The 27,942-nt window shown below is 37.3% G+C and overlaps 4 protein-coding genes across 9 annotated transcripts in view; 2 read left to right on the forward strand and 2 right to left on the reverse strand.

The window, feature by feature from the left end:
* Positions 1-11: 11 nt before the first annotated feature.
* Positions 12-810, forward strand: LOC124157595 (NADH dehydrogenase [ubiquinone] flavoprotein 3, mitochondrial-like). The gene is made up of 4 exons (XM_046532445.1): positions 12-95; positions 180-225; positions 294-459; positions 577-810. The coding sequence occupies exons 2-4, from the start codon at positions 202-204 to the stop codon at positions 714-716; spliced, it is 330 nt and encodes a 109-aa protein (XP_046388401.1). The 5' UTR covers positions 12-95; positions 180-201; the 3' UTR covers positions 717-810.
* LOC124157592 (CWF19-like protein 1) lies at positions 800-21,046 on the reverse strand. Its single transcript, XM_046532443.1, has 12 exons — positions 20,928-21,046; positions 20,587-20,747; positions 20,334-20,435; positions 19,929-20,188; positions 16,867-16,979; positions 15,781-16,009; positions 13,521-13,638; positions 9,836-9,903; positions 9,100-9,215; positions 7,933-8,077; positions 6,182-6,342; positions 800-1,010 (listed from the first exon to the last, which is right to left on the reverse strand). Exons 1-12 carry the CDS (start codon positions 20,945-20,947, stop codon positions 872-874), a joined length of 1,632 nt encoding a protein of 543 aa, XP_046388399.1. The 5' UTR covers positions 20,948-21,046; the 3' UTR covers positions 800-871.
* Positions 21,047-21,094: 48 nt separating this feature from the next.
* LOC124157593 (UDP-xylose and UDP-N-acetylglucosamine transporter) lies at positions 21,095-23,205 on the forward strand. The gene has a single exon (XM_046532444.1). The coding sequence runs from the start codon at positions 21,487-21,489 to the stop codon at positions 22,495-22,497; it is 1,011 nt and encodes a 336-aa protein (XP_046388400.1). The 5' UTR covers positions 21,095-21,486; the 3' UTR covers positions 22,498-23,205.
* A 4,512-nt stretch (positions 23,206-27,717) lies between these two features.
* The window catches only part of LOC124157596 (otolith matrix protein OMM-64-like), a 45,173-nt gene continuing 44,948 nt past the window's right edge, over positions 27,718-27,942 (reverse strand). For all 6 annotated transcript variants that reach the window (XM_046532451.1, XM_046532447.1, XM_046532449.1 and 3 more), the window contains one exon: positions 27,718-27,942. This exon is cut by the window's right edge and continues 2,242 nt beyond it. The gene's annotated coding sequence lies outside the window, so the exon portion shown is untranslated.

The raw sequence follows: 27,942 nt of genomic DNA on the forward strand, positions 1-27,942 counted from the left end.
TTTGTTTTCCGACAGTTTTCGTTGTTCATTTTTCTCTTCTTTTGGACGAAGCACGGATTAGCTGTAGAAATTTCAGGATTTATACTTCTAGAAACGTAAGTGGCTTATTTAGAAAGGTGGTCACTATGCACTCTTACTTATATACGCTTTTACCTGATTATACGTTTCTATGAACGCAGGTGAGCCAGAAATACCAACAAAATGCGACTTCACGCAGTGATCAAGGTACGACACTTATACCTACCTACTACTTAATCAAGACTATCTATCTATTAATTCTTGTTTTATTTTAGTTGGTTAGCAGGTCAGTGGGAACGCGAAAACTCTGTACCAAAGTAACAACTGGAGGGAATGTCCCAAAACCACCACCAAAACCCGCGAGTTCATCGGGCTCAGGCGGTGCTAATATCGCGTCTGTAGCCGGAGTCAGCTCTAATGTGATGAATGTTCCTAATACAGGTAACTGGAACCAGTGCATTGGTTGTAACTTTTATTTCTAATCTGTATTGCAACCAGTTTTCGGATTGCTGGTTTCTATTGTGTGAGGCACTGAATAACTTCGAGAAATATTTTCAGAGGTGGGACCTGGTGCTTCCAAGAACAGCGCGTACAAAAATCCTGAATATTACTCCTATCACCCATTTTCGTACGCAGAAGCAGAGGTGGAAATGCTTAAATTCAGACTACCCCAACCTTCAAGTAAGAAGTCTCAGTAGTGTTTTGAATCCATTAATGCTGAAAGAGATAGCTGCCATTGTAAATAGTATTTCCTTGTAAAGGTGTTATTAATAAATATGAAAAAGATTAAAATACCATCTTTATTTGCTGTATAAAATTTTAGCATTAAGTTAAAATTGCGTGTCTCAAGTAATTACAAAGTAAAATCAAAAGGTTGAAATGCAGTCCGGAAGTCTTTCGCCAATGCCGCTTCTTCTTCATGGTTTGAGCTGCAATCCCTCCAATCAGCTCGCCCAGGCAAGTTTAGTATAGTTTTACTTGCCATGACTTCCCTGCAAGAAATAGAGTAAATAGGACTATTACTTCCTGCAAGGGTCTGATTCAGACCGATTTAAAAATTTCAAATTTACAATATTAGTCATTCCTCATTTAGTGATATAGAATGGGTATATGCATCATCAAACATACCCCTTAAACTGGACTGATATCAAACGCTTGTTAAGGGTGAGCTCCCAATGACTTAGAAATTGTAAGCATTCAATTTACAATACTGATGTCACCAATTCAAGTCAATATGTCTTTGAAACATTTTTCCAAGGAATTTGTCATTTATAATGAATGCCCAAATTTAAGTACCCTCATAAGCAACCCCTACTTAGAAAAATAATTCTTGTCCCCCACATTTTTTCTGAATGGGTATGATTTAAACTATGAAATTAATTCCTGATTTATCATCAACCTGTGCCAAATTTAAATGAGAATTTCAAAGTGGAATTGGGGTTTGATTTTTGTTTTAGACAGCTTAAAGCTGGATCTTCCATTCTATGAAAAATGGCTAACATAGCAAAATGAAACATTGAACCACATGAATCAATATATCGCTCACTACACCATCCCCCGTAATGGCAAAGCAAAAAATATGTGGTGGACGACTGGACTCATAAGTAATTACATGGATGCCTTAAGCTAGATTCTATGAACATTAGCATCCATTAAGCTACAAAATATACGAGGAGGGGTTGGAAAAAAACCCTTAGACCAATAATTAAAAATTAAACAAGTATCATAGTCAAGTTGTCTCAAAAGACTTAAAATTTCACACCTAGCAAAACATTAGTACTCTTCAGCCTTCCTAGTGTCATTCATTCTCTATTTTTTCAGGGAAAATATGATGTAAAAACTTATTATTGAGCACTACGAGTGAGCTATTGCTAAAACTCAAAAGATTCACTAATCAATAAATTAACTTATGATGCATTACAGAAGTCTTGAGCAAACTACTTTGAAAATTTTTCTTCTCACATACAAATAATTATGTATTGACAATATTCAGTCATAGAAGCTTTACGATATTTTGTTCAGAAACAAAACTTGTATAAGAACAGGGGCGGATCCAGGATTTCTTTCTGAGAGGGGCACAAGCAAGGCCGTATCCAGGATTTTGTTCAGGGGGGGGCACAAGGATACCTTGTTATACAAAACGAACGAAATTATATTGGGACCATATTAAAAATCTATCATATTTTTAAGGGTCTGGGGGGGGCACGTGCCCCCCCCTGGATCCGCCAATGTATAAGAATACAATATGTACTCATTGAGGCTAAGGTGCATTGAGTGCAGTAATTGCAGAATTTTTATGAATGTTACAGTCAAATCAGAAAGCATTAAACTGGAAAAGAGTTTCAAAATTAGGAGCGCTAAAATGGTAAAGAACCAATCGGGAGAGTAGAAGGAATATCTTCTCTTACCAACATCTGAAATCATTCACCTAAGTTATAAATTCAGCAAATAAAATGCTCTATAAAATAAAAAACTAACAGGAATAAATTCTCTTTTTATTCTTGAGAAGTCTCTGAAATTTGGCACATAGCCTAAGAACTCAGTGCCTATTTTTAGAGTTCTATTTAATTTTTTTATCTGGGCATTTCGTCCATGAAAGGAATTTTCGTGTGTATTCCTGGGTAGGACATGTCAAAATACAATGGAAAAGCCATTTTCTTGCAACCATTAGGTATATCATATCAAATACATACCGTATTTGCCCCCCCTTCTTTGGAACTCCACTAGGGGAAAATTTTTTTTTGTAAAAACTAGGAATAAACGATGAATGCGGGAATGTTTGGCTAGGTTGCCTATGTCCCAGGAAACGCAGGATTTTTTTTGCGCGCACTTATTATTAGATTTTAGCGCGTAATGACAGGAATAGTGGTACTTTATTGAGACACTTAGGTCTTATTGTTGATTCGACTAATAGTTTCTTCGGATGGGCCATGGTCCGAAGAGGAATAAAATTAAACTAGTGAAAATGAAACCTGACTTTATTAAACCCACACGGAAAACACTCGGTGATTTGAAGTCAAGCCACCCTGGAAAGTAGGGAACCACTCGTACGAGGTTAAGTTAGGAACTGATGCAATTGCGTTCAGCGTGCGCAGAGTATACTGCAGAGGGTGAAGCATGACCATATGACTGCGCCATGAAATTTTTTGTCCTAAAGATGCCCATTCTTTTCTAATTAGCGTAGCACCAGATGGTTGGATGAATTCGGATTGTTAGCAGGGAGGAACAAAATATCATGAGATGATATCCCTTCGTCAGTAACTCTGACAAGTGAGACTTATGGTGTAACTCGTAAATTGATAACTGATAATAACTTGATATCTTGTTTTCGGAAAAAAATGCCACATTAACTGCCGAGAAGCTAAGCTACGAGGATATCGAGTTTCGCCAAAAATCACCATCGTATTTTTCCAACTAGTTCCTTGCTTAAAAGTGCTTAAGTAACATTAGAAATACGTCGTGTTTGGTCTCGTTCTTTTTTGAATTACGTGCACATTGCAAATATTTCGTTATAATAAAAGTATAATACCAATTGCCGAAATTCATTGTTAGACACCTTTGGAGCTAATAGGTGAATCATGCAGCGGTTGACCTCCAGAAACTGGGAACTTTGAAGCAGGTAGGCTGAAAAAGGTCAGTGGGTGAGAAAAGGGGGGGCATGAAACGCGTTTCTATTGCTCTCGTGTAACTTGATATTTTTTTCGAAGCTAAGGTCTTCGTAATACGATCCCTGTGCGAGCTGGGACCTTTTGTTTGATTTTGGAGAAGAGGAAAGCTTCAGAGTGGGGGGCGAGTGCTGAATGGAGGGGGATAGAGGGTCTTGGGAGATGCGCTTATCTTACTATCCCACGGCTTTGAGCTTCTCCCAATGGTAGTTTCATTTCGTGGGGAAGATTTAATCTATGTGCTTGTCGCTATTAGCCATAAATGACACATTGTTTTATTTCATCCCATTTTCGTCAAAAGATGGATGCGGGAAAATTATACGTCAGGACCGCGATCTTCAAAAGATCAATGCAGGAAAACGATACTTCGGAGATGCGGGAAAAAATCACATTGTCTATATGGAACTTTATTTGGGACCAGAAACGGTGAGCGATGAATGTGGGAAAATGATCAATGTGGGGACGATAGAACGGGGTTCCACTGAATAACTTTTCTTTTGAAAGCGGCAGTGTAATAACTTCTTTTCTCCGCCATCGTAATACTCTGAAAGGCACGGTGAATCACAACTGAATTGATCTCTCTAATGAGAGGCATATCATGTTGCCTTCTTACCGTTGCTCTGAGAAAAATGCAACTATGTACTTTGTAGCAGTTTATTCGGCGACGGCATTGAGGCTTTAACGTTACAATTTAGGTAAATTGTAACCAATCACATGAACATTTTGTGAGTTGATCGAGCTTTAACTTGAATGGAGCCGAACCCAGGGTAAAGCAGGCAATCTCGCGGACACGGCAGAAGTGCACCCGGCGACTGATCGCCATGCACCGAATCTTTGCCTGCTGCCCAAAAATGGAAAATGTTTTTTTTACTTGAACGCAAAATTAAATATGCTAAATTACTGTTAAGCTATTTTTGACGTTGATTTTTCGTTGTATAGCTATCAGGTGGCAAACTCAGGCGTCCATAATTTTTCCGACGTAAATTATGCAACCCGATTGAAATGCAAATACGGTACTTAGAAATGCTCTCATGATCTTGGTTATGAGGTATGTATGGTTGCCATGCTCCATCTTTCACAGAATTAAAATTTAGCAATAGCGAACCCCAAGACAAGGACTTATTACGAGGTCATACATGTGTGTCAACTTTTAAAGCAAAACCATAACTTTTTCTTTTAGAGAATATTTATTGTTAAGGACTATTAATCATGTAACAGGAATACTCTACTTTCTAGTAAAATTGTTCTTGAAATTACTCTAAATAAAAATATGCACCATTAATTTACAATCTATTAATGCAACTGAATAAGTAAAAGTTGATCCATCCGCCACTGTTTTCAATTCAGATTCAGCAGAGGAAATGATGCCTACAAAATACTTCCCAACTCAAATCTGTTGAGGAATTCACACTCCCTCAGAGGCTAAGACTCATGCACATCTCATCATAAATATCCCTTTATTCATCAAATTCCATGCCTAGATCAGCAACATACTCCTTTTTGACTACACCAAAGAAAAGACCATCCATTCCAAGATAAGGGTTCATTTTTCGTACTATATATACATACTAAGCTAGGCATCAATCCGGTTAAAAACTTTTGTAGAGCTTGGCTGTGCAGCAGAAGAAAAACTTTTGATGCTGGATAAATTTTCCAAAAAATAACAAAAATGATGAGTAAAAATTAAAAAAAAAATTATTAATTAACTAATTGTAAAAATAATCTGTCACACTAAGTAAATTTACTCAACAACCTTGCAAAGATTTTCCACAAAAATACTGGCAAGTGTATTGGTGCTGATAAAAAAAATCATCATTCAATGATTTTCCATAAAAGCCATGATGTAAGAATGGGTTCCTCTGGATTGATAATTAACCCAGTTCATTTGAATAATAACACTATACATACAAAATTGATGTTGCAAGTTCACATTCAGCAGGAAAAGAAAGTAAGTCCATACTTAATCCTTTGAAAATTGGAACGCACCAATTTATGAAAATATGTATTATCATCACTCATGTTACTTCATGCATGATTGTTATGGCTGAAGTCGCTCTGTCCCTCTCAGGCAAAAAAACTGGCTTGTAGCAGAACTCTATGATGCAACAATTAGTTAAAAGTGGGATTCTTTTATGATGAGGAATGTCTAGGACTGAATAAAAATTGAACTTGGTCAAAAGTAGGTTTGTGTGAGCTCAACTGTTTTTCAAAAATGAGTATTTTGAGAAGTTCCCTAAATGATTAAGTACCGTATGTGTCTGAATATAGTCCCCCCTTTTTTTCCAAAAATGCCAGTGGTAAAAGTAAAGGGAGGGACTATATTCAAATGCATTTTTCTAACTTTTCCCGAAACTGAAGCCTCAAAATTAGGGGGGGGGGGGGGACTATATTCGGAGAAATACGGTACATAATTTCCAAAATAAAAATAATCCGTATTAATAAAAAAAGAGGGAAGAAATAAATACATATATAGTAATTGAAGACATGGACGTACATACCTCCCAAATTGAAGAGGAAAGTTCCTTCTTGCCCGATGAAACAATTTGTCTCCGGAAGGTAATTCAACATGGAAGTATGGAGTTCCTGGAGGGGCAATTTGCTCAAGCTCTGCATGAACAGGGAGCTCATCTAGCTGGATACCTTGCTTCTGAGCACACTCCTAAACAAAATGGGCATTGAAAATTGGATAAGCTACAATGCAAATGAGGCATGAAAAATCCAACTCCTTCAAAACCACCATTTCGCATCATACATAGACATCAATCCAATGATTTGGTATGATGCGGCTCTCCACTCAACTCTCCCATCAACTAATCTTTCAACACCTGCATATTTCTTCTGCTTCATGTCCTTGTTCACATTAGACTTGAAATATGAATGAACATCAGAAATGTGTAGCAGAAAGGTAAAAGAATAATTATCAGGGTGGCAAATCTAATATTGAGCTCAAAATTTCCAGCCTTTTCCAGACTAATACAGTAGATTCCTTTTAATGGGTCCACCGGTTACTTGGGGCAGCCGCTTAATTGAGGCGGTTCTTGAAGAACAGAACCCAATGGCAGAATATTCTAGAGTATTCTCCGCTTAATTGGGACAGCATGCCGCTTTATTGGGCCATGAGTCGGCGACGTTGACTCTGTACTCGCGACGAAATTAAAATTTTTTGTTCTCAGAATACTTTTTTTCCCTCCTTTGATTTACTTACTTTTTTCACAAATGTGCCTATTCTTGCCCTATTTTGAAATCTCTTGTTATACCTTCCGCAAGAGGATAGGACTTTTCATTATTAGGACTTAGTAAAAGACATTCATTCAGCGTCGCCCGAGGCTGTGAAATTTTTTTAAACGAAATTATTATAATTCTTAAAAATGATAATAAATTAACAAAACTCGCTGATTTATTAATCACATTAATAGTTTAATAAACTTATGTTGCTATAAAAACATTCTTTAGTATCCTTTCTATCATTTCAACGTTTGTTTATACCCATATACGAGAGAGTTCGCCTAATTGGGGCAGCCGCTTAGTTGGGGAAAAGTTCACAAGTCCCGATATGTCCCAAGTAACCGGAATCTACTGTAATATTTATTTCATAGAATATTCATCTCTACCCTACACAAAAACATGAAGAGTCATAAAATTGTCATTGAAACAAATTACATACATAAGTTAAGATAGTAAATTATTTTTTTTTAAATAATAAGTACTTCCTAAATGACACATGTGCGATTATAAAAGAGATACCGAAGCATATAAAGCTAAGGGAAAATTAGCCATTTGACATTAACATTACAGAGACCACTGCATATGTCAAAACTGATTTTCCAGATTTTTCAATCATTTTCCGTGACATTCCATGACTTTGCAGACACAGTGACTTAATGCATTTACCAGAAAAGTGGCCATCCTGGATCATGTAATTCATCACTATACTCTAATTTTTCATTTACCCATAATGAAGACACTATGTATTATTTAGAAAATTACCCCCAACTGGCCAAAGGTTTCAACTTGGCGCTCACCGGCCACTGGCCCAATGAAAAGGTCAAGCAGCTCAACTACCACAAGCCATATTTCTCCAAAGCCAATTCCCTCCAGTTTTTGATCGTTAAATTTTGAAAAAAAAATATCATTCTTAGCCAAATCGTCTCCTAAAATAATTTCCTTGAAGAAAATTCTAACAAAAACGGAGAGGCTGAAGTCAAAAAGTAAAAAAGAAATGCAATTCAATGAGAAAATGAAAAAATACCTCAAAAGCCTCCTTTAATTCTGGTCCTTTAGATGCAGGAGTTGGTACAACTTGTATTTGAAGGTGAGACGTCTTAAAATTCCTCTCAAAGAATACTGGTACTTTTAAACGCTTTGCAAAAAACTTCTGCAAGGCTGTTTTGAATCTGAAATTACTCAGTTAAGGAACGGTGAATTATGAAATATAGGATTAATTTAAAAATAATCAAGTGGAAAGTATAGTAAACTCTTAAGCAAATGAAAATTTTTGAAGAAAGGAAATTTTGAAGGCCTATTAAGGCCTGTTTACACGGTGCATTAACACGTACGGGGTTAATGTATAAATGTATGAATGCGAGAATGAACGCCAAAATGCAACGTGTAACCACCCAACTTGTGCGAATGCATGCACAGAAAGTAGAACCTGTTCTAATTAGGCTCATGCATTCGGACATGTTCCGTTCCGGTCCACAGAAGTCGTTCCTACAAACAGACATTGAATCGTACGTGTTAATGTATGTTGTAAACAGGCCTATAGCGTACGTTATGGTCGATTAAATTTAAAGAATCCTATAAAAAATCTCAGCAACCAGATTTCGCAGAGGAAAAAGTACATTACTTTTAATATAATACTGGAAATGAATTGAACTAACGCATTGAACAAGATTGAATTTTTGGATGACGCATGATGAAAATCGTTCTGATAGGATATCAAAAATTAATTATGAATTTTTGGTATCCTATAATAAGAAAATAACAAAAAGGGCCACATATAAGTTTAAGCGACTTGTCCAAGTTATTTTTTGTGCATTCTACTTCCCAACAGTGGTTGCTGTAGTATTTTTGCTTACGAAACAAATGCTCTTTTAACTAATTCAAAACAGCATTATCATAATTTATATAATTGACGGTCTCTGGCGTGGCTTCATGGAACCGCCTTTTAAATGATTCAATAGAGCATTTGAATTGCAGCCAAAAACATTTTAGCCACTAAAAATGAGAGGAGGAACGCGCGAAAAAAAGAAGAAATTCGGCATGTATGTGTTAGATTAGCACTTTCACAACTGCCTCAATTACTGAGGGGATAACAGGACCTGCACTGATTATTTCCAAACAATTATTCAACTCCAGATAGGCACAAAAACTTGTTTTGATGTAAAACAACCTTATAATCTGTTTTAAAGGATACTGCTTAATTTCTTTCCGAACAGACTCTGGTAGAGCTGATGCCGACTGATGATGAGCAACTGGCAAAATGAGTACATGATCAGGCACAAGGCCTCCTTTTGCCAATGCCAGGTAAGCCTAAGTGAGAAAAGCAATAATTATCCATTACTGAGGCGTTATTGATGACTCCACAGCTCTTACAATAATTTACAGCAAAATTAAACTGAACTAAAAAGCATTAATCTGACAATTTTCACAGGCACCTAGCTAACCTGAAGGTGCTGCAGGAGGATGGGTATTTGAAGCCATTTTTAGATTAAATATCCACATGTCAGTCTTTGTCAGCTTTACAACAGGTGGCACGTCATCAATGGGAGAAAAATTTCTTTCCTTCCAAAATACCAGGCAGAGTTTCATGAAACCGTCCACATGAGCTGAACATGAACAATTATGAATTTTATTCAATGGAAAGATTTGCCAAAAATCTTACAAGTGTCGCAAAAAGAGCATAAAAACAAAATTGACTGAAATGGTAGGCATTTTAATATTAGACACAGCTGCATCTTGAAATCTTAAGAATCTAGAGGTACCAATTATATTTTGCTTATTGAGATCATTTAAAGCAATAATTAACAAATTTATAGAAAATTTTAAGCCACAGAGAACAATAATCCATTCATTTTAACAAATTACTGACTTTTTTCCATCCTCACAATTTAAGCACCTAATTCTACGTTAACTTTAATCGGTATATTTACCTCAGTTCCTATACTGATAACCAAGTGTTTTTCAACTTGAGGACTAGCTAAACAGAACCAGCAAAGCTCTGAAACAAACAATAACAAAATTATTAATTACGTCGTTTGAGCTTAATCATAACTTTAGGAGGTAATATAAGATATGGCACTAAATGGGAAGGGTTAAGTCTACCCTGAAATCAAAAGAAATTCAACTGCATGCATTACATGAACAACAATCTTTAGTTTTAGCCAATATGAACCTTACATAATGAAAAAATGACCTCATTAAACAGGTGAAAAATTATTTCTGCCATTGGAAACAGATATCTCCAGCACGAAAAAATAACACACAAGCTTATGTATTCAGAATATGATTTATATATGCCTATACATGATAATATCATTTATATATGCCTATTTTATATGATAAAATTTCATCCATAAACCATACATAATAATGACTGAAAATGGAAATTTTTTCCAATTTAATTACCATAATACGTACAGAAATGTGCTAGTAAACCACAATTTTTCCACGAGTGAAAACCTCGGAGGAAATTTTTTTTACATGAATTAAATATTGAAGTATCCATTGCAAATATATGTTTTTGCATCCAACACAAGCATAAGAATTGAAGGAAAGACCCAGCAGAAATGAAAAAATTGCTCCAGTCCTAGCGACTGATTTTTAATCATGAAATTCAAGCTTAAAGTCCCAAGATATATTAGGGAAGGGAAAACAATGCGATGCATTTTTGAGGGATGACAGCGATTGATTTCCGAATGAATTTTGTTGAATTAAATGAGAAAATATAATCAATAGGAATAGGTGAATTTGGTTCTTTAGTTAACAACACTCTTTACAAAAAGCAAACTACAGCAGACTTCTGATCATCCGGCGGCGGTATATCCGTGTTGCGGACTATCCATGCATGATTTTCACTCTCGCTCAATATTTTCCGCAATCTTTATAAAAAATTAAGTCGGACGCAAAATCATCGGAATTACTGCATTAACAGGGTCCCCATTCGAACTACATTATAAAATTCACGGTTTTTTCCAGGTTTTCACGGTCTAAATGTCATCAAATTCACGGTTTGTAGATAGGCATTTTAGGCAGAAATATTGATCACGTAACAATCATCGGTCGCACGTTAACTAAAAATGTAACAAACCCGATAGATGCCTTGAATGCAAATGCAGCAATGACAGTGCTATCTCTCATGACGTCACCTATCCTTAGCAAAATTCATGTCCGGCTAAAAGGGTGTGAGTGGGAAAATGAAGAGAGCAGGGTGGCAGGGAAGTGAAGAAGTGCCTGATTTTTTGCCAGGGTTAATGTCTTCCAATGGCAGGCTTAAGGTCAATGTGCTGTCATGGCACACACGGACCAATTAATAGTTGCACTTTCGAATACACGTGTGCAGGCAAATGCGTGGACATTGTCTGCACGTCAATGACCTTGAAACATGATTGAAATATCGTTTTTTTCTTTTAACCCGTCTATGGTTGTTCCACAATCAAGTTTGAGAGATTTTTAAGGTTTTATGATGAAATTCACGGCTATTTCCAGGTTTTTTCACGGTAGACGAAATTCACGGCTTATTCACTGTTTTAAGGTTTTCACGGTTGAGAGGGAACCCTGATTAATGCTAGGATACACTGGGCTAATTATTTCCGTTAGAATCCTCTGTGAAAAACAGAAGCGATCGTTCGCTAGCTGCATTCGCGGGAGTACGGTGCTCCTGTTTTCCAAGCTTCGCAGTGCACGACCGCGCTCTGTGATTATGGATACACATCCCGCAGCAGTTGCAGCCTGGGCAACTTATGCGAGACGCGACTACATGGCATGGTGCCTGACAGTGTAGTTTCTGACGTTGAGCAGCAGTTTTAAGGCATTCGTGCAAACCGCTTTTCTGCATCTGTGATCACACAGCCATGGATGTGCAGTTTTCGAAACCAGGCCTTACATAAAGTATTAATAATACAAGCAAAACCATGTTATTGCCGCTAAAAAGATTGCGAACTGGCAAAGAAAGCTCTCAATGAGTCTGGGAAGCACTCTAAAATAACAGAATAACGGCGTAAATAATAATACATGGTTTGTTTTATGTAAATTATGAAAATTACAAGACATTAAAGTGAAAGTTGGGGTTATCTGTATTTTCAGATTATTTGTGCCATCTCTCCCCATCATTAGCCCGGATAATTGGGAGTGTACTGTATACAGAGAACAGTTAAAGAACAATATAAATGAAGCACTTATTACAACTAAAATACCACTAGAAAAAAAATAGAAAAAAGAGTATAGGGTAGTCAAGTGTGTTGAGCGCTTATTTGTTGATCAAAGGTTGTCAGATTAAAATCCCGGGTGATGCCTTCGGGCACCCCAAATCAAAATCCTTGAAATGCACGAGGTTGCTGGAGAAAGGATCTGACTCCCCAACCCTGAATGAGTGATATTCACTCACCCATGCCTCAGTCTGTGAGAGCTTTAACATTGCCAGTCTATACCAACCTTCACCATTTAATCACCAAATGAGTGCTATTTTCCTCATCTCCATATAACCATAGCAAAGCTTATAGCCACCAGCTAATTACAACACTTTCTTTGTTAAATTTTGTAAAAACAATATTGTTTATAATAATTTTGTCACCAGGGCAATGAGGTTATTTAACATTGCATCACATGTGACTGGTTCTGACATATTTTACGATTCACTTGACTCATTTAAACGAAATATGTTAACCTATTTGCTGTCAATACACTACCTACCAACTTGATGTAAATTGTATACATGACATGCTACCTTTATTGCACAATAATTGTAACTTTAAATGTATTACTTTTCTTGTAATTTTCTTACAATTAATATTTGTAAATTGGGTTTACTCCCGTAAAATAAATATTATTATTATTATTAAAATTTGGTTGGGGAACCCTGATAGCCCCAAGTAATAAGGACCCAGATTTGAGTTCTTAGGGGCTGAGAAATTACCATGCCTATGAATATGTTCCTACGATGTCTTTAAGTCTTTGTAATAATCCCCTACATTGTCTCTATGTTTGTGAAATATGGTTCACCAAAATCAGATATTACTCTGAGAGTACAAACCTGCACCTCCTGGGTAGGACTCGCACATCTTACTTCCACTTCTATACACTTCTCCTCTGCTATTAAAAGTGTATTAGGACCATTACAATTTGCATTTTGCTCTCGGAAAAAGTTTTCTTTGATGACTTTATTTACCCTCTATATCACAGAGTGGAGCTTTCACCAACTTTTTAAACCAATTTTTGACCCCTTTTACACCATTTTGTGAAAATTTTATTTCCCACAATTTACGAGCTCAACTCATAAGTTACCCAATCTAGGTATCTCCATTCACAATTGTAACTACAGTTACCAATGAAGTTTCAGGCATAAATATGATTACATGAAATAAAATACCTTTTGTTCCACATATTTTTTAAGAGGCTAACATTGATACATGTCATATTTAGAATAGGTGAATTCATCATCCAAGACAATACACACTACTCTCAATTAAAGGGTCAAATATTTCCACACTAATGATTTTCTGATTACAAATCAAAAGTCGCGAGAAAGATTAAACAACAAACTTTCATAAGCATTTAGTGCACAGATGTCAAATTTTTTTAACAAAAATTCGAGAGTAACCAAATTTCATAGCCAAATACCTTGATTTCCAACCAACTGACGCTTCTTTTCATGGCCCTCATCTGGCCCTTTGTTTGGCCCAGGCCTCTTTTTGCGGCGACCAGGGTTCATATCAAAGAAAAACTGAGTAGGCTGTTCCTGGAAAGAAATGACTTAGGATTAATTTACAGTACAACTAGGTACATTGGGTACACATATGACGAATACTTAAACAACAGCAAATAAAATAACACCGTCACCTAATATTTACTAATTTATTTAACAATAACCAGCTTTTAAGAAAGATTAAAACCCAAAAATACAGATTTTGTCTGACAAATGGATTTGAAATGGAACTAAAAATACTGAAAATACCATGAAGATTTTCATTCATTTTTCCTTTGAATTTTAATTTACATTAACATGCTCTCGAAATGGTGAGAGATCAACACCAAGTCAACGGGGATACCTCAGTCAATTGGTGAATGTGAAATACAAATTTAAATTGAATTGATTGAAATTACAAATTTGAGCTATCTAATAACAAACAGTGGGAACTTAGTTGCGTACCTAATATAATCACCTCTAAAATTATAGGATTCTTGAAAAACTTGACATTTATAAATAAATGCATGCCACACCTGAATGACTGTTGATACCCTTGATTAATAGGGCCAAAGACACAAGGCATTGCAATGTACAAAGATTAGTGTAATTATGACAGATAATGCAGAAAGATTGATATTCAAAATAAAAGTTTTTCCACATAAATTAGAAACATGATGAGGTACCACACTCATTACTTACCTTACCTGCAACATACTAAAAAATAAAATTGATGGTTTGAGGCATAACTTTGTGAAAGCGATTCATTATGAAAAATGAAAAGAAGAAACTTCATAAGACATCATCATCATCATGTGATGATGACGTCTTACTTTGAAACCATGGTCGTGTAATTGTGTGAATTAATATTTCATGTGAAAGCACGAACTTTCATCTTTTCGTCTTTCGTACTAAAAAATAATCACTTTTTAAATATGAGTTACTTCATACTCAAGTTTGCCCAATCCAATCCATCCAATTCGACATGAAAAAATTTCTACAAAAGAGCTCCATATTTTTTTCCATTAGGCAGGAAAAGATGCAGAATAAAAGTACCTCAAAGAAAATACTCTGATTTCATCTTTCCTTTACTTCAAACCCACCATACTACACTGATTGTTCAACATGTTTGGTACAGAATGATTTACCAGTGGGATACACCAACCTTCCTCACCACATAAGGGCAAATTTACTACTTTTGCACCCAACACCATCTAGCAAAATAAGTTTAGTGTTTAAGTATAGTGGGTTTGAAGTCAATGAAAGATACAAGGCAAGACTGCAAGGTGCAGTGCTACCACTAGGTAGCAGCTAGAAGAATAACATGGGTGTGACCCTCCACAGTCTGATGCCACGAAGGGAGATTACGCTCTATAGGGAATGTGTAAACAGGTGTCGCTGATTGAACCTAGCCTCATCTAGACCCCCAGGTTGCGATAGTTTTCTCAGAAAATATCAGTGCCAAAATCTGATTATGTGTGCAAGAACATTCCAGAAGTACTGTCGTAGGAGGGCCTCACAATACAGGGCCTTTAGCATACTCCCTGGCTGCAGTGGGCCCAAACAATGGTTGCCCCGTGTTCCTCCACTTCTCTCAACCCACTCTCACAGAAGGCTGCAAGGTCCAGTGCCATCATGAGGCTAGAAAATAATCTAGATGTGACCCTCCAGAGTCTGACCGCGAGAAGGGATATTAAGCTCCGCAGTACAGTCCAGCCCCCGAGAGTTGTCCGTTGACAGCTAAAAGGGGTAGGGGGCAAGGTTGCCAGGTAAGAAAGCGAAACGCCCACATCACATATAAACTAAAGGGTTCCGTGAAGAAAGGAGCCAGATGGGACGACAAGCATAAGAGACCCGGAAAGGAAGAATTCTTTGTTTTGGAGATTCGCAGAAAGGGCTTGTTTAGGTGGTTCAGGCTTGTTTCAGGGCTTCATATGCATGTGACAACGTTGTATGACTAGGGGAGGGAGTGAGGTGCGTTTGGGGGACAGCGATTGGCTGCAAACCGTCCTGGCGCAGGGTTCTCTGCCCCTCTTTTTCAAGTGCCAACGGACAACTCTCGTCGGCTGGACTGTAAACGTGTAAAACAGGTGGTACAGAATTGAAATCAGGATAGAAGTTTGAATATGTACATTGATTATCATAACACGAGACACAATGATGCACATCAAGATGTTGTGATGCCTTTGTACTCACTGAGGATACTGCTGCACTGGGAAGAAGAGAATGCTTTGGATATGGACATGGTGTCTCATCTGTGGTTCGCTGGCTGAGTTCACTTGGAGGCATTTTTTCCAAAGGTGTTACACTAAAAGCATAGAGCCACTTTTTTTTTTTACTGTTACCTACACCTGCCAAAGCAATAAATCTTGTGGCATGTCCACCCATAGATTCCAGACCATCTCCATCCTCCGATAGGTGATTCCTATAAAAATTAAAACAACTTTTACAGTATATCCTTGAAAGTTTACTTTCTAACCAAGTTTTAAACCTACTAAGTATTTTCAATTAAAATACTCATTTACTTCCACGATTTAATTATATCAGGTACTATATTAATCATGGCTTAGTACAAAATCATGCTCAAAAGTACAAAGATAAAAGTACCACAGGAAGAAATTTGCAGCAAAAATATTTCTGGATAATGATTGCCCCTAGGATCTCCACGTTTCTCCCAGAAATTAGCTTGAGGTTATATTGACAAGTTGGCGTAACTGGTTGCATGCCTGACCAGAAAGTGGAAGATATTGGTTGAGTCAAATAATTTTTTATGACAAAATGTCTTCCCTTAAATTTCTCTCAATTGAGACTCACGTATTCAAGTATTATCACTCAGCCTTTCCTCAGGGAGAAGTGAAAGAAAAAACAAGGCAACTACAGCCAACATTTTCACAGTGGCCTAACAAATATTGAACTGATATTTTCTGAATTCTCAAGGCTTTCAGGACTACATTGTCGTCTTTACAGCTCACTTCATAAACATGGCAAATAATATGGATTTCGCCATCAGAATAACTACTCACTCATTTTCCTTGCTTTTACAAGGGAAATGAAAATCAACTACTGCTATTCACAATCTACCATTAAATGGGTCAAAATTTCATCTTCACCCATTGTATAAAATTGGTGAGAGTTTAAAATGCTCAAATTGCGATTTTTCATCCTGATTCACTCATAAATATTTGAAAAACATACCTGGCAAACAAAAACAAACATAATAATCTCATACTTATCAGATAAAATATAAAGCAAGATTGATGGAAAGAACAAATAAATTTGTACCTGTATGGAGGCCGTTCAAAGTGAATTCCATCAATCGCACAGAAATGATATCTTGGTTTTATTTGGTTGGCAAGCCAAGAGACGAGTTTTGATCCACGTGGCTCATTAGTCACCTGCAAAACATGTTTTCCATCAAATAAAAGACTAAATGATGACATCCAAAGTAAATATTTGGCACATTTTACATAAAAAAACACTGAAAGAAAAACTCAGGAATTTAGTAAAAATTTAGTTTGAGTACCAAAAGATTAGTTGTACAGGAAGAGCATTTTTTTAGTTTATAAGTTTAGTACAACACTTAACTTTCACTCACTCCATACCTTGTAAGCTAACTATGGATGTACAAGAGCCATTCACAAAGTAAGGAACGTTTACACTTCCCGTCACTTGACTCCCGCAAGTCGCGTATATCTTGGCATCCGTGAGCTTGGCACATATGTCAGCATCCAGCCGTAACAATGAGAGCGTTTCTGCATTGTTTATTTTTTCAATACACAAACGGAAAATGAGCTCTGCTTTTGAAAATCCCTCCAGTTGCGAGGTGCGGTCAGTGATACATTTTTTACTGGCCAAAAACTACAAACAGATAGCAAATTATCGCCAAGTGTGTGAAATGTATGGAGAAAATGTAATGAGTGAAAGTTCTAACTGGAAATGGTGTATTATGCTTATAAATGGTCGAACCAAGGTTCACAATGAAGAGAAGAGCAGAATTCTGAGCACTGTGACTGACGAACTGGTCACTAAAGTTGATGGTTGGTGAAAACAGCAGTTTCACAATAATGGAGTTTTCAGTTTGTTTCCAACAAGTTTCACGGATTTTCTTGATCGGAATTGTCGCGCAAAGGCTATGCTACCACATAACTGAGCAAGATGGAGGCTGAAAATTTTTACAGACCACCATAAAGGTCAGCAAAAACCAAGAAACACAGAAGGTGTTTGCACCGCACCCAAGAACTCCTTAGTGCTTTCAAATGGGAGGTTTACCCACATTCGCGCAATGGTCTCAATCTTGCATCATGCGAATATCACTTGTTTCCAAGAATGAAGACTTGGCTAGCAGCACAGCACTTTCACGACGACGACGATCACGATGTGCGTCACTGGGTGGCTGAGATCTCAGGCGGCAAAATTCAATGATGAAGGAATTCCAAAGCTAGTCCACCCATATGATAATTTGTTTGGTGTTTTTTTGCCCCAATTTGTTTGGTGGTTATGTAGAAAGGTAGTATTTTGTCGCTCTTTCATATGTATATAATAAAATCTCTTTACTATACCTAGTTTTTTCTTTATTCTAAAACGTTTCTTACTAAGTGAATAGCCCTCGTAATACTCAGCCACAAATTAGCATTGACAAAATGGAAAAATATCTCAAAATACTAAGTTTACCTCATATTTCATTTTCCACACTTTGCACTCGAGGCAAAGAGCACATTTACAGGAATATTTTCGCAGTAAAATTACCAGCAATTAAAAACATGAAGGAATCTTCACAAGGTAATAGGACCAATTTTTAGGCAGCCGTCAAAGTATGACTACTACGTGACAAATATATGGCCACATATGACAGTGCCCTATGTCAACAAGATTTGATTTTGAAGGAGACTTCTTCAGGGTGGGAACACATTTTGAGGGAGTTTATTAGGAGGAGGTATACATATGATCATATTTCACTAACATTTTGGGGGAGTTTGAACCCCCACTTGCTGTGGCCTTGGCAGATCATACTCTATTTTCATCAAAAGAACAAAGATAAATGGAAAATTTTCTCCCTTCCAGAACTTAAATATCTCAATGCGAAGAGCACCCTGCCCTATCACATCCCTCTTCTTCAAAACTCAAATCATGACATTTCTTCAAGGGCACCCTTAATGGTAACTCTTAACCCATTTACCTGCCCCTGTACCAAAAAAATACATAAATTGACCAAGCAAGTGAAAGGCTGCACTTGAAAATAGTGCAGAAACAATGAAATCCTTTAAGAAATTATCGTATTTTTCTGAATATAGTCCCCCTTTTTTTCCCAAAATGCCAATGGTAAAACTAAAGAGGGGACTATATTCAGACGCATTTTACATTTTTTTCCAGAAACTGAAGCCTCGAAATTACGGAAAAGGGAATATATTCTGAGAAATATGGCATTTTTTACAGAAAAGTATACATGCAATGAAATTTTACTTCCTCATCCAAGAGGACTATGTTAGGGTAGTATTTTGGAGGAGACATCTGAATTCTGATATCATGAGGGCTGAAGGAGAGAATAGTGAGGAAGGACAGAGAGAAACCGGGCATATCCTCTTAAAACATGTATCAAGACAACCTAGGCTACATCTACCAACTATAAGACACAGTGTAGTCTTATTTCCATTCACAAATCTCATTAGGGATTGGGCTATGTCTGAAAAAAAAATCCCCCACAGCCAAGTCTTGAACTAGGGTTCTCCATGTTGGAATACAACAATCAAGCCACCACAACAACTTCATTCTTAAGGCAGGGATGGAATACAGAGATAACAATAATATTTTATTTGAGGGCAAGGAATTGCAAAATACAAAGTAAAAGAAAAAAAATTCAAAATATCATAAAAAGAATAATGAGAGCAGGAAACAGCACATATATACATAAAACTCTTTTAACTAGTGTTTGCACACCAAATTTTTTAAAGATTTTACAGAAGACAATTAAGTTTTGGATTAATTATCTCTGGACAATTACATTTTCACGTAATTCAGTCTAAACAATTCTAAAAATTGTTTCATACAAAATAGTCGCAAACAGAATGTTTTGAAATCAAGGGATCCAATAAAAGTCACTCCTAATAAATTAGGTATTTTTCTGAATACCTTGAAGTCAAACATATTTACGCAAAGAATAATTCTAAACATTATCACAGATAAAAAGACAATCATAAAACTGATCAGAGTGCAATAAAAACAGCTTCAAACGATGAGAGAATAGTGACAAAAACTCAATAGGTATTACACAACAGTGGCAGAAATAGCCAAAGGGAAAATAATCATTGTTTACGATAAGAGTTTTAAAAAGAAGTCTTTAAACCGACCTGTTGAGAATTAATTCCAGTGAGAACACCGTGAGGCCACTGGGACGTTAAAAGCAAGTCAATCCCTCGAAAGGCCCCTGATGATGAACGCACACACGCATCTCTGACAGCAGTAACATCCGCCTCAGAGAATAAATGCTCGGGCTGATCACTAGAAGATCCACTAGAGTTAGCATGCCTTGAACCACTGCCTGGGCCGTCAATTCCACTTACGTAGGCCATCTTCAACCCTGAACTACCACGATAAAGACCTCGCTTTCCTGTGAATGAAAATATACAACGGGCATTCATAAACTCAACTTTGAACAGAAAAAACGGGAGTTATTTGTCAACCAAATATTGGTTAGCATATATACACATAAATACTACAGGTCCAGGAGATGTTTTCTATGTATTTTTTTTTACCTAAATAGTTAACATTCGGACACAGTTCACATCCATCAATGTCAGGATAGTAACATAAATGACGAGGATCGTTCGGTCCCAAAACGTACGTGGGTACTGGAACTGAAATAAAAGAATGACCATGAAAACCACCTTTCGCAATGTGTTTGCTTCAGAAATGGATTAAAATATTGATAGTATTTGAAGTTAACTAAAATTTGGTACGAAGAAGCACGGTAGTAAAATGATTTTACAGCCTTGTATTGCACCTTACCTCTAATATCACCGTTTTTACATGACGCCCAGTCATCATTATTCCGCCCGAAGAAGTTTCCTACACAAAGGAGGAAATCAAATGGACCACTCTTCTTATTTATTGACTCAACTCTTGAGAACAAGGTTGTAAATCTTCCTTCGACATCGCCACACACTAGGCTGAAATGATATAGTAAACATTAGGCAGTATGACCCGCTGTCTACATGATGGAGAAAAGTCCAAAACAAACAACTTCGACACACAGTTTAGAATTCAGAGAGCAGTAGCTGTATTCAAAAGATCGAAGTAACATTCTAATAAAGGAAAATTTAAGGTTTTATTTTCCAAAAAGGACTTACATTTTTTGTTTATCGCCCATTTCTGCAATCGGTAGTTGTCCTAAAACTTCCCTCCTCGTTTTTCCATTATAGAGTTTCAATTGCAAACAATAGAATAACGTGGTGCGAACGAAAGAGATGTGGTAGCTATGAGGGCTATGAGCAAATTAATTAAGAGATAAGAAGAGTCCACATTGTCTTCGAGTGCGTGCACTAATAAAAGAATTTTCCATGAGCATTGCCTTTCCCAATAACGTCACCTGGTCATTCTGCCGCAAACATTGCATGCGGTATAATTCCATGTCAAGTGGACATAGCCGGCGAAGGTTGATGTGTTTTTTTCGCGTGTGAAGAGCATGATTATGGGAAATGTTGAAGGCCACTGGTTCTTGGAGGCTATTTTATTTCGAGAGTTCTTAGTGCCTTTGGCCGTGGCGTGTTGAGAAGCTGTGTAAAATGCTTGATCATTGTGTCGTCACCAATGCTGAAGTTCCTCCATCTCGAATGTAATTTCACCGTGTGATAGATATTGATAAATATTCTAGTTATTCCTTGAGCGAGTTGTGAAACTATCGTTAAAATGGGAGGTACTATGGCTATATTTTGTGTGTTCCTGGGATGCTGCTGTAATGTGGTTTTTCTGGAACTATTAGTGAAAGAAGACCCTGGAAGTGGTAACATTATCACATTTTCCCAGTTTTTGTTCATTTCAATCGAAGGCTTCATATTTACGTCGAAGTTTGGGACCAAAAAGCCCAACATTGGCTTGAAAGATTATGCCGTATTAGTGGTGATGTTCTTTGTAGCAAACGTCTGTAACAATTACGCCTTCGATTTCAACATTCCGATGCCCCTTCATATGATCTTTAGAGCTGGTTCTCTAATTGCAAACATGGTGATGGGCATCATCATTTTGAAGAAGAAGTATGCATTTTCGAAGTACCTTTCTGTGTCAATGATTACTTTAGGCATCGTAATATGCACCATCGTTTCCGGAAAAGAAGTAAAAAGCACCCAGCCAATTTTGAATGACTTGGAAGTTCCGTCGGATTTTGTCAACTTCTTTTGGTGGACGGTGGGAATTTTGCTGTTGACGATCGCGCTTTTTGTGTCGGCAAGAATGGGAATATATCAAGAAGAGCTTTACGGGAGATATGGCAAACATCCACGTGAAGCATTATATTACACTCACTTAATGCCGATGCCAGGGTTTCTTCTTCTTTATAAAAATATTTGGGACCATGCTATGATTTTGTCTCAAAGTGAACCCATTGCTACCCCTGTAATCGGTGTGCTGATGCCAAAATTAGTGCTGTACCTTATTGGAAATGTCTTAACTCAGTACTTGTGCATTAGTTCCGTTTATGTGTTAACTACTGAATGTTCCTCGTTGACTGTTACTTTGGTTGTGACTCTCCGTAAATTTGTAAGTTTACTTTTTTCCATAGTGTATTTTCAAAATCCGTTCACCATTGCCCATTGGATTGGAACAATACTGGTGTTTTCTGGTACATTGATCTTTACCGAAGTTGTTTGGAGAATAAAGTCATTGTTTTCACCATCAGCTCCTGCTGAGAAAAAGCTGTCATAGAGGTTTTTTTTCTGTGGAGCGCTGTCGTTCATGTGTTGAATAAGTTGTGGTTGACTATTTGTTGTATGTGGGAGAGACCCCATGTTTTGTTATTGCATTGATTTTACCTCATTTTGGATTTTTTTATGTTGGAATTTTTTTATTATATGCTGGGAATAACGAGAGCATAGTTGGATCAAATTTCCCAAAGATATACTGGCTGTTCTAGCTAAATCCTAAGTATTACTGCAATTTTCATAGGCTTGGTTGTACGAATTTTGAACTTATATAGATATTTCTCAAAATTTTTATTTAGTCGACGCAGAAACTTAATCATTGGTGAATAACCAATGTGTTTGATTTATTTTGAACTTTACAGTTTCTTATCGTACTTCATGCATCATGTAGCCTGGCTTTAATACCTACTAAGTCTTATTATAAATTATTTCTTCTGTCATTCGTCGTTTCAAATTATAGCTGAAAATATTCCATGAATTTCACCTAAAGGTAAACGTAACTGTTATTTGATTTCTATTTTGAAAAATTTTTTCATTATCATTGATTAAATGCTCTCTTATTGAACCTTGTCAAAGATAGGCTTACACTTTATTAAATATGTTCTTTCACCAATCACTTCCTCGCAAAATGTGCAGCATTTGTATTCACCAAAGCAGAATGTGATGATCAGTACCATTTTTGAAGTAGCAGAATAAATCTTTTAGAAATGAACCTTGTTTTTTGTATTTGCAATTTCATTATTATTTTGTGGCAGTCTTTGGCTGATTAATGACTACCCTAGTCCTTGGACCATTTTTAGTATGAAATTTCACAGGGGCGGATCCAGGATTTCTTTCTGGGAGGGGCACAAGCAAGGCCGTATCCAGGATTTTGTTCAGGGGGGGGCACAGGGATACCTCGTCATACAAAACGAACGAAATGATAATGGGACCGTATTAAAAATCTAGCATATTTTTACAGGTCTGGGGGGGGCACGTGCCCCCCCCTCTGGATCCGCCTATGAAATTTCATGATGATATTCGCAAACTTACAATTATACCCATGTGGAAAAACCCCGGTACTGGGCCAGTATTGGCCCAGTACTGGGATACTTCCAAAATTGGCAAGAAAATGCCAGTACCGGCCCAGTACTGGGCCGGTTCTGGGCCATTACTGGGCCTGTACCGGGCCAGCTCCAAGTGGTACTGCAGTATAGGCATGTGGACCTCATTTAACTTTGTGATTAGGGTGGAAGGTTATGTTGACAGTGACGGAGTACCTATGTATCACCTTTGGTGTGACACACATGATTCACCAGATGGATATCCATCTGGTGAATTACCTGTATTTTATCTTTTGAATGAATTCGTTAATGAGCCTAATCAAAATCAAGGACAGGTATGAAGTATTTTGACATTGTATTGGGAAGCACTTGTTTGCATATGATGATGGAGTGGGGAGTAATTCAATAATCACCAAAATGAATTATGGGGATGAGGCAAGGATGTAGAAAGGTAGGATTAATGGGTTCAAGCGTACCTTAAAATGGAAGAAAATGTTTCAAGTGCATTCCCTCCCGTTTCCCCAAAATATTTTTCTCGTTACATGCTCGGAAGGGAGAAGCACAGTGGAGCAAAACACTACTAACAATTGCAATCTCTTGGTAATCTCACCTAATGTTGAAGGATATTTGAAAGTAGAACCAGAAATGGGAATTCCACTCACACAGCAGGAGACCATCTATTTTCATGACCCACCTCACACTGGAAGGATTAATGTTCAGGGTGTCTGAAGGCCTCGCCCATGATTTGAATGTGAAACTCTTACTGCTCAGTAGGCTGATCATGCCCAGAGAAATGTGATGCCCAAATGCTCTATCAGTAGGGCTGTTTAGGCCATAATTATCCCTTAAGGGTTTGGTAGGAGGAGTCACATTAAAAGTGATCAATACACTGTTTTATCATTATAATTTCCTTCGTAGCCTTAGAAGATGATAGAAATCTTTCCATATGATCTATCCATGATTAAACATGTAATTAAGGAAATTGTTTTCAATTTAACTGAAGAAAACATGGCTCCCTGATGTACTGTATTTCTCCAAATATAGTCCCCCCCCTAACTTTGAGGCTTCAGTTTCGGGAAAAATGCGTTTGAGTATAGTCCCCCCCTTTACTTTTACCACAGGCATTTTTGGAAAAAAAAGGGGTGACTATATTCACACATATACGGTATATCTTAACAATTATATGGGTGGGTAACAAGGGCCAATTGTTTTTGGATGAGTATCTGAGTCTCATATAATTCCATCCCTTATTTCCAAGGGAGATACAATTATGTATGTACATATCTACATAGTTTACCAGCTCCATTTTAACAGCATGACCATCGCACAGAAAATGTTCCACCATCCAACCTACATCATTGTTGGCCAACTAGCACTAAATATTACTTTCACTGGTCCGGCTCCAGATCACTGGAACATACAAGCTTTTTAACCACAAAAAGGTTGTAGCAGTACATGGTAACTTAATCCCTTAAAAAATAATCTGAAAACCTCCCATACTTTAAATTGCCTACAGTCCATCCTCATTCTGTAACTCACAGTCCAACCAAGTCATCCTCAAAGCTTCTACAATCCAGCCAGTCAACACCGTTGTTCAATGACAGACCCCATCCAATGATAAACCCTTGCACTGTGAAAGTTCATGATTTTAGCTGCCAGCTAGTGCAGAAAAGACTCCATGTGCTGGAGCCCAGCTAGCACATTATAAGTCATTGAGATAAAGTGAAAGGAAGAAATAAGGAAGGCGCTTATCAATAGTAAGCTTAAGTTATGGGTTTCATACGGCCAGGCTGGCAAGCATCTAGAGCAGCGGTTCCCAAAGTGGGGGTCGCGACCCCCAAGGGGGTCGTAGGCCGTTCGGAAAGGGGTCGCGAGATACTAATAATATGGTGAACAATGTACTTAAACTTGGACGACCATTTTTAGGGGGTCGCGGCTAAAAAGAATGAGCTAAAATGGGTCGCGGAAAGAAAAAGTTTGGGAACCGCTGATCTAGAGTAATGACAAAATGGATGCCAAACTTTCTGCACTTCTGTAGGTGTTGTTTACATTCCATTGTTTTTGAGCATTCATTAAGGGATTTATGTATAAGAATAATTTTTCCATTCTTGGCACTTCTATAATATGAGTATAAATAACATCATATGGCCATAATTTCAAAGTCATCCACATGTATGAACTGATGGGCGTAAGAAAAACACATAATTTCACAAGAATAGCGACGTAGAATAATATAAAAATGCCGGAAGGAATCTCTAATATACTATTGTAGTCATCGAGTTATCAAGCCATAAATTAAAATTCATAAATGTTAAATTGCGTGGACCTTGAGTAATTTCAGTTTTTCATGCACATACCAGGCAAGTTTTTCTACATAATTGGATTTTAACCATTACACCATTCTCTTTCATCAGCTGCCGTGGTGCAGTGGTTAGAGTACAGAGCAACGGATAGGTAGGTGGTGCGTTCGATTCTCCCTGATGTTATTTTTTTTCTTTCCGCCGCAAGGATAAAGTACTTGCATTATGCTTTGTATCTACACTTGTCGGTCCCTTCCAGTTATTAATTTTTTTTCTATTAACAGGAAAATCTGTTATCAGTTGTTAAGCCCTTATAAAGACACGCTTAAATTCACCGGTAGCCTTTAAATTCATGTTGGGATGAGCGACATAGCGTGTGTAGTACGCTGTTCAGGCGCCTTTGGCACTCCAACAGAAGCGACTTCCGTTGCCTGAGGATATTTGACGGAATTCCTTACCTATTCTTCCCTAACATCTTACCCTTGCCTTATATAAGCCCCTTAGCTTGTGATAAGCTGCCTATCAATTTCTTCCGTAAGAAAACCATAAGAAACGGTTAACTCTCTTACTTTGTGCTATCTGGGAGGCACCCCCTGCAATGAGGGCTGGTCTGGTACAGTTAAACCCCCTAGCGATCCCTATGGTGAGGGAAAGTGCCCAACAGCAAAATATTCAGGTAGCAAATTGAAATTTTGGGTAAATGCCACAGTCAGCATACAAAATGTGGAAAAATGTTCCTGTGCTCTAGGGCTTAATTTCATCAAAAAAGTATCTCAGTTTTAAAGTGGGCATATTTGCTGGCTCCAGACCACCAAAGATGTTTCTGAACTCAGTGCCTCGAAAAATGTCTTCCATAATATACATATGTATATACTTGAATGTCCTCTTAACATTTGAATACTACCCTGATATGTATTTAAATAATGCAATTGATTGTATCTTACCCAAATAGGATTGTATCTTACCCAAAAATATTGGGCATATATAGGGCTGATATAATATGCCAGTGTTCTAATGTAGGACCGCATGTCCAAATGATAACGTTTTGCATTGTGTAACCAATACTGGCAGCCTATATTTATCCAGTTTACCAGTGTTCAATCAATATTCATCCATCGCTGGATGAATATTGGTAGGCAATATAGGATCAATAGATACCTAGACCAGTGGCACAGTGAGGAGGGTTTAGGGGGATAAACCCCCCCCAGAGCTCAGAGAAATTTTTAAGTTTAATGCATTTTACTTAAGTGGATTGATATTACTAATAGAATAGTGCAAGGATTACTAAAATATCCCTTAGAAAGCCATAAAACTCACCATTTTGAACCATTTATCTTAAAACTCCACAATTTATTAATCTCCCACCTACCGCTTATCCTGGTGGGTATTCCATACCTCCACACACCCCAGTATTACCTAGTTGTACCTAACCCCCCCAGCATTAATTCCTAGCTGGGCCCCTGACCTAGACAATCATCTTATTATAACACTAAAGGGATTCTAGTTATTAACAACCAATTTGAGAAGTTATTTATTTGAAATTCATCCATGCAATCCAGCCCATCAGCATAAAATGCCAATCTTGGAAATGTGCAAGTGATGCCATCTCCTGCTCATTCTTCTCAGAATCTTTTGCCTTTCGCACAGAATTTGACAGTCAAAATATAATAGTCAGGGTAAATGAAGGATGGTGAAGCTTAGCCAAAAATTGAAGAGGGGGGGAATAAAAATTTGCCCACACAGATAATTATCACATCCGGTCATTTTAGATGTACATAAGTCCCTGAGATTTATGTATAGGTAAACAAATTCAGGGTAGTAATTAGACATTTTGCCATTTATCAGGAGATGAATCATACTGGACTAAATGACAAGCAAGAGTAAAGAGAAAATTTAGAAACCACAATATAGGTAATTTATTTCTACTCAAACTCAATTCTGTTACCTAGCACACATATCAAATACATGTCACTGACATAGGATAACAGTACCTGATTTACCCAAAGAAATTAATCAGTGCAAATTTTGTCATTATGATGAGCTCTACCAACAAGGCTTAAAAAAATGAGACTATGCATTGGTTTTGGCATGAAATCTTTGGCACAT

Source organism: Ischnura elegans, chromosome 4, assembly GCF_921293095.1.
Source record: "Ischnura elegans chromosome 4, ioIscEleg1.1, whole genome shotgun sequence".
Classification (NCBI taxonomy): Eukaryota; Metazoa; Arthropoda; class Insecta; order Odonata; family Coenagrionidae; genus Ischnura; species Ischnura elegans.

What these genes read in the sequence shown, in the direction of transcription:
- LOC124157593 (XM_046532444.1), top strand. Translation starts at nt 21,487, where the DNA reads ATGGGAGGTACTATGGCTATATTTTGTGTGTTCCTGGGATGCTGCTGT.
- LOC124157592 (XM_046532443.1), bottom strand. Translation starts at nt 20,947, where the DNA reads ATGGGCGATAAACAAAAAAT. An exon ending in CTGGAATTAATTCTCAACAG is followed by an intron (nt 16,980 to 19,928) that starts GTCGGTTTAAAG and finishes CATGTTTTGCAG; the next exon opens with GTGACTAATGAGCCACGTGG. An exon ending in CCAGTGCAGCAGTATCCTCA is followed by an intron (nt 13,639 to 15,780) that starts GTGAGTACAAAG and finishes ATTTCTTTCCAG; the next exon opens with GAACAGCCTACTCAGTTTTT.
- LOC124157595 (XM_046532445.1), top strand. Translation starts at nt 202, where the DNA reads ATGCGACTTCACGCAGTGATCAAG. An exon ending in GACTTCACGCAGTGATCAAG is followed by an intron (nt 226 to 293) that starts GTACGACACTTA and finishes GTTTTATTTTAG; the next exon opens with TTGGTTAGCAGGTCAGTGGG. An exon ending in GATGAATGTTCCTAATACAG is followed by an intron (nt 460 to 576) that starts GTAACTGGAACC and finishes AAATATTTTCAG; the next exon opens with AGGTGGGACCTGGTGCTTCC.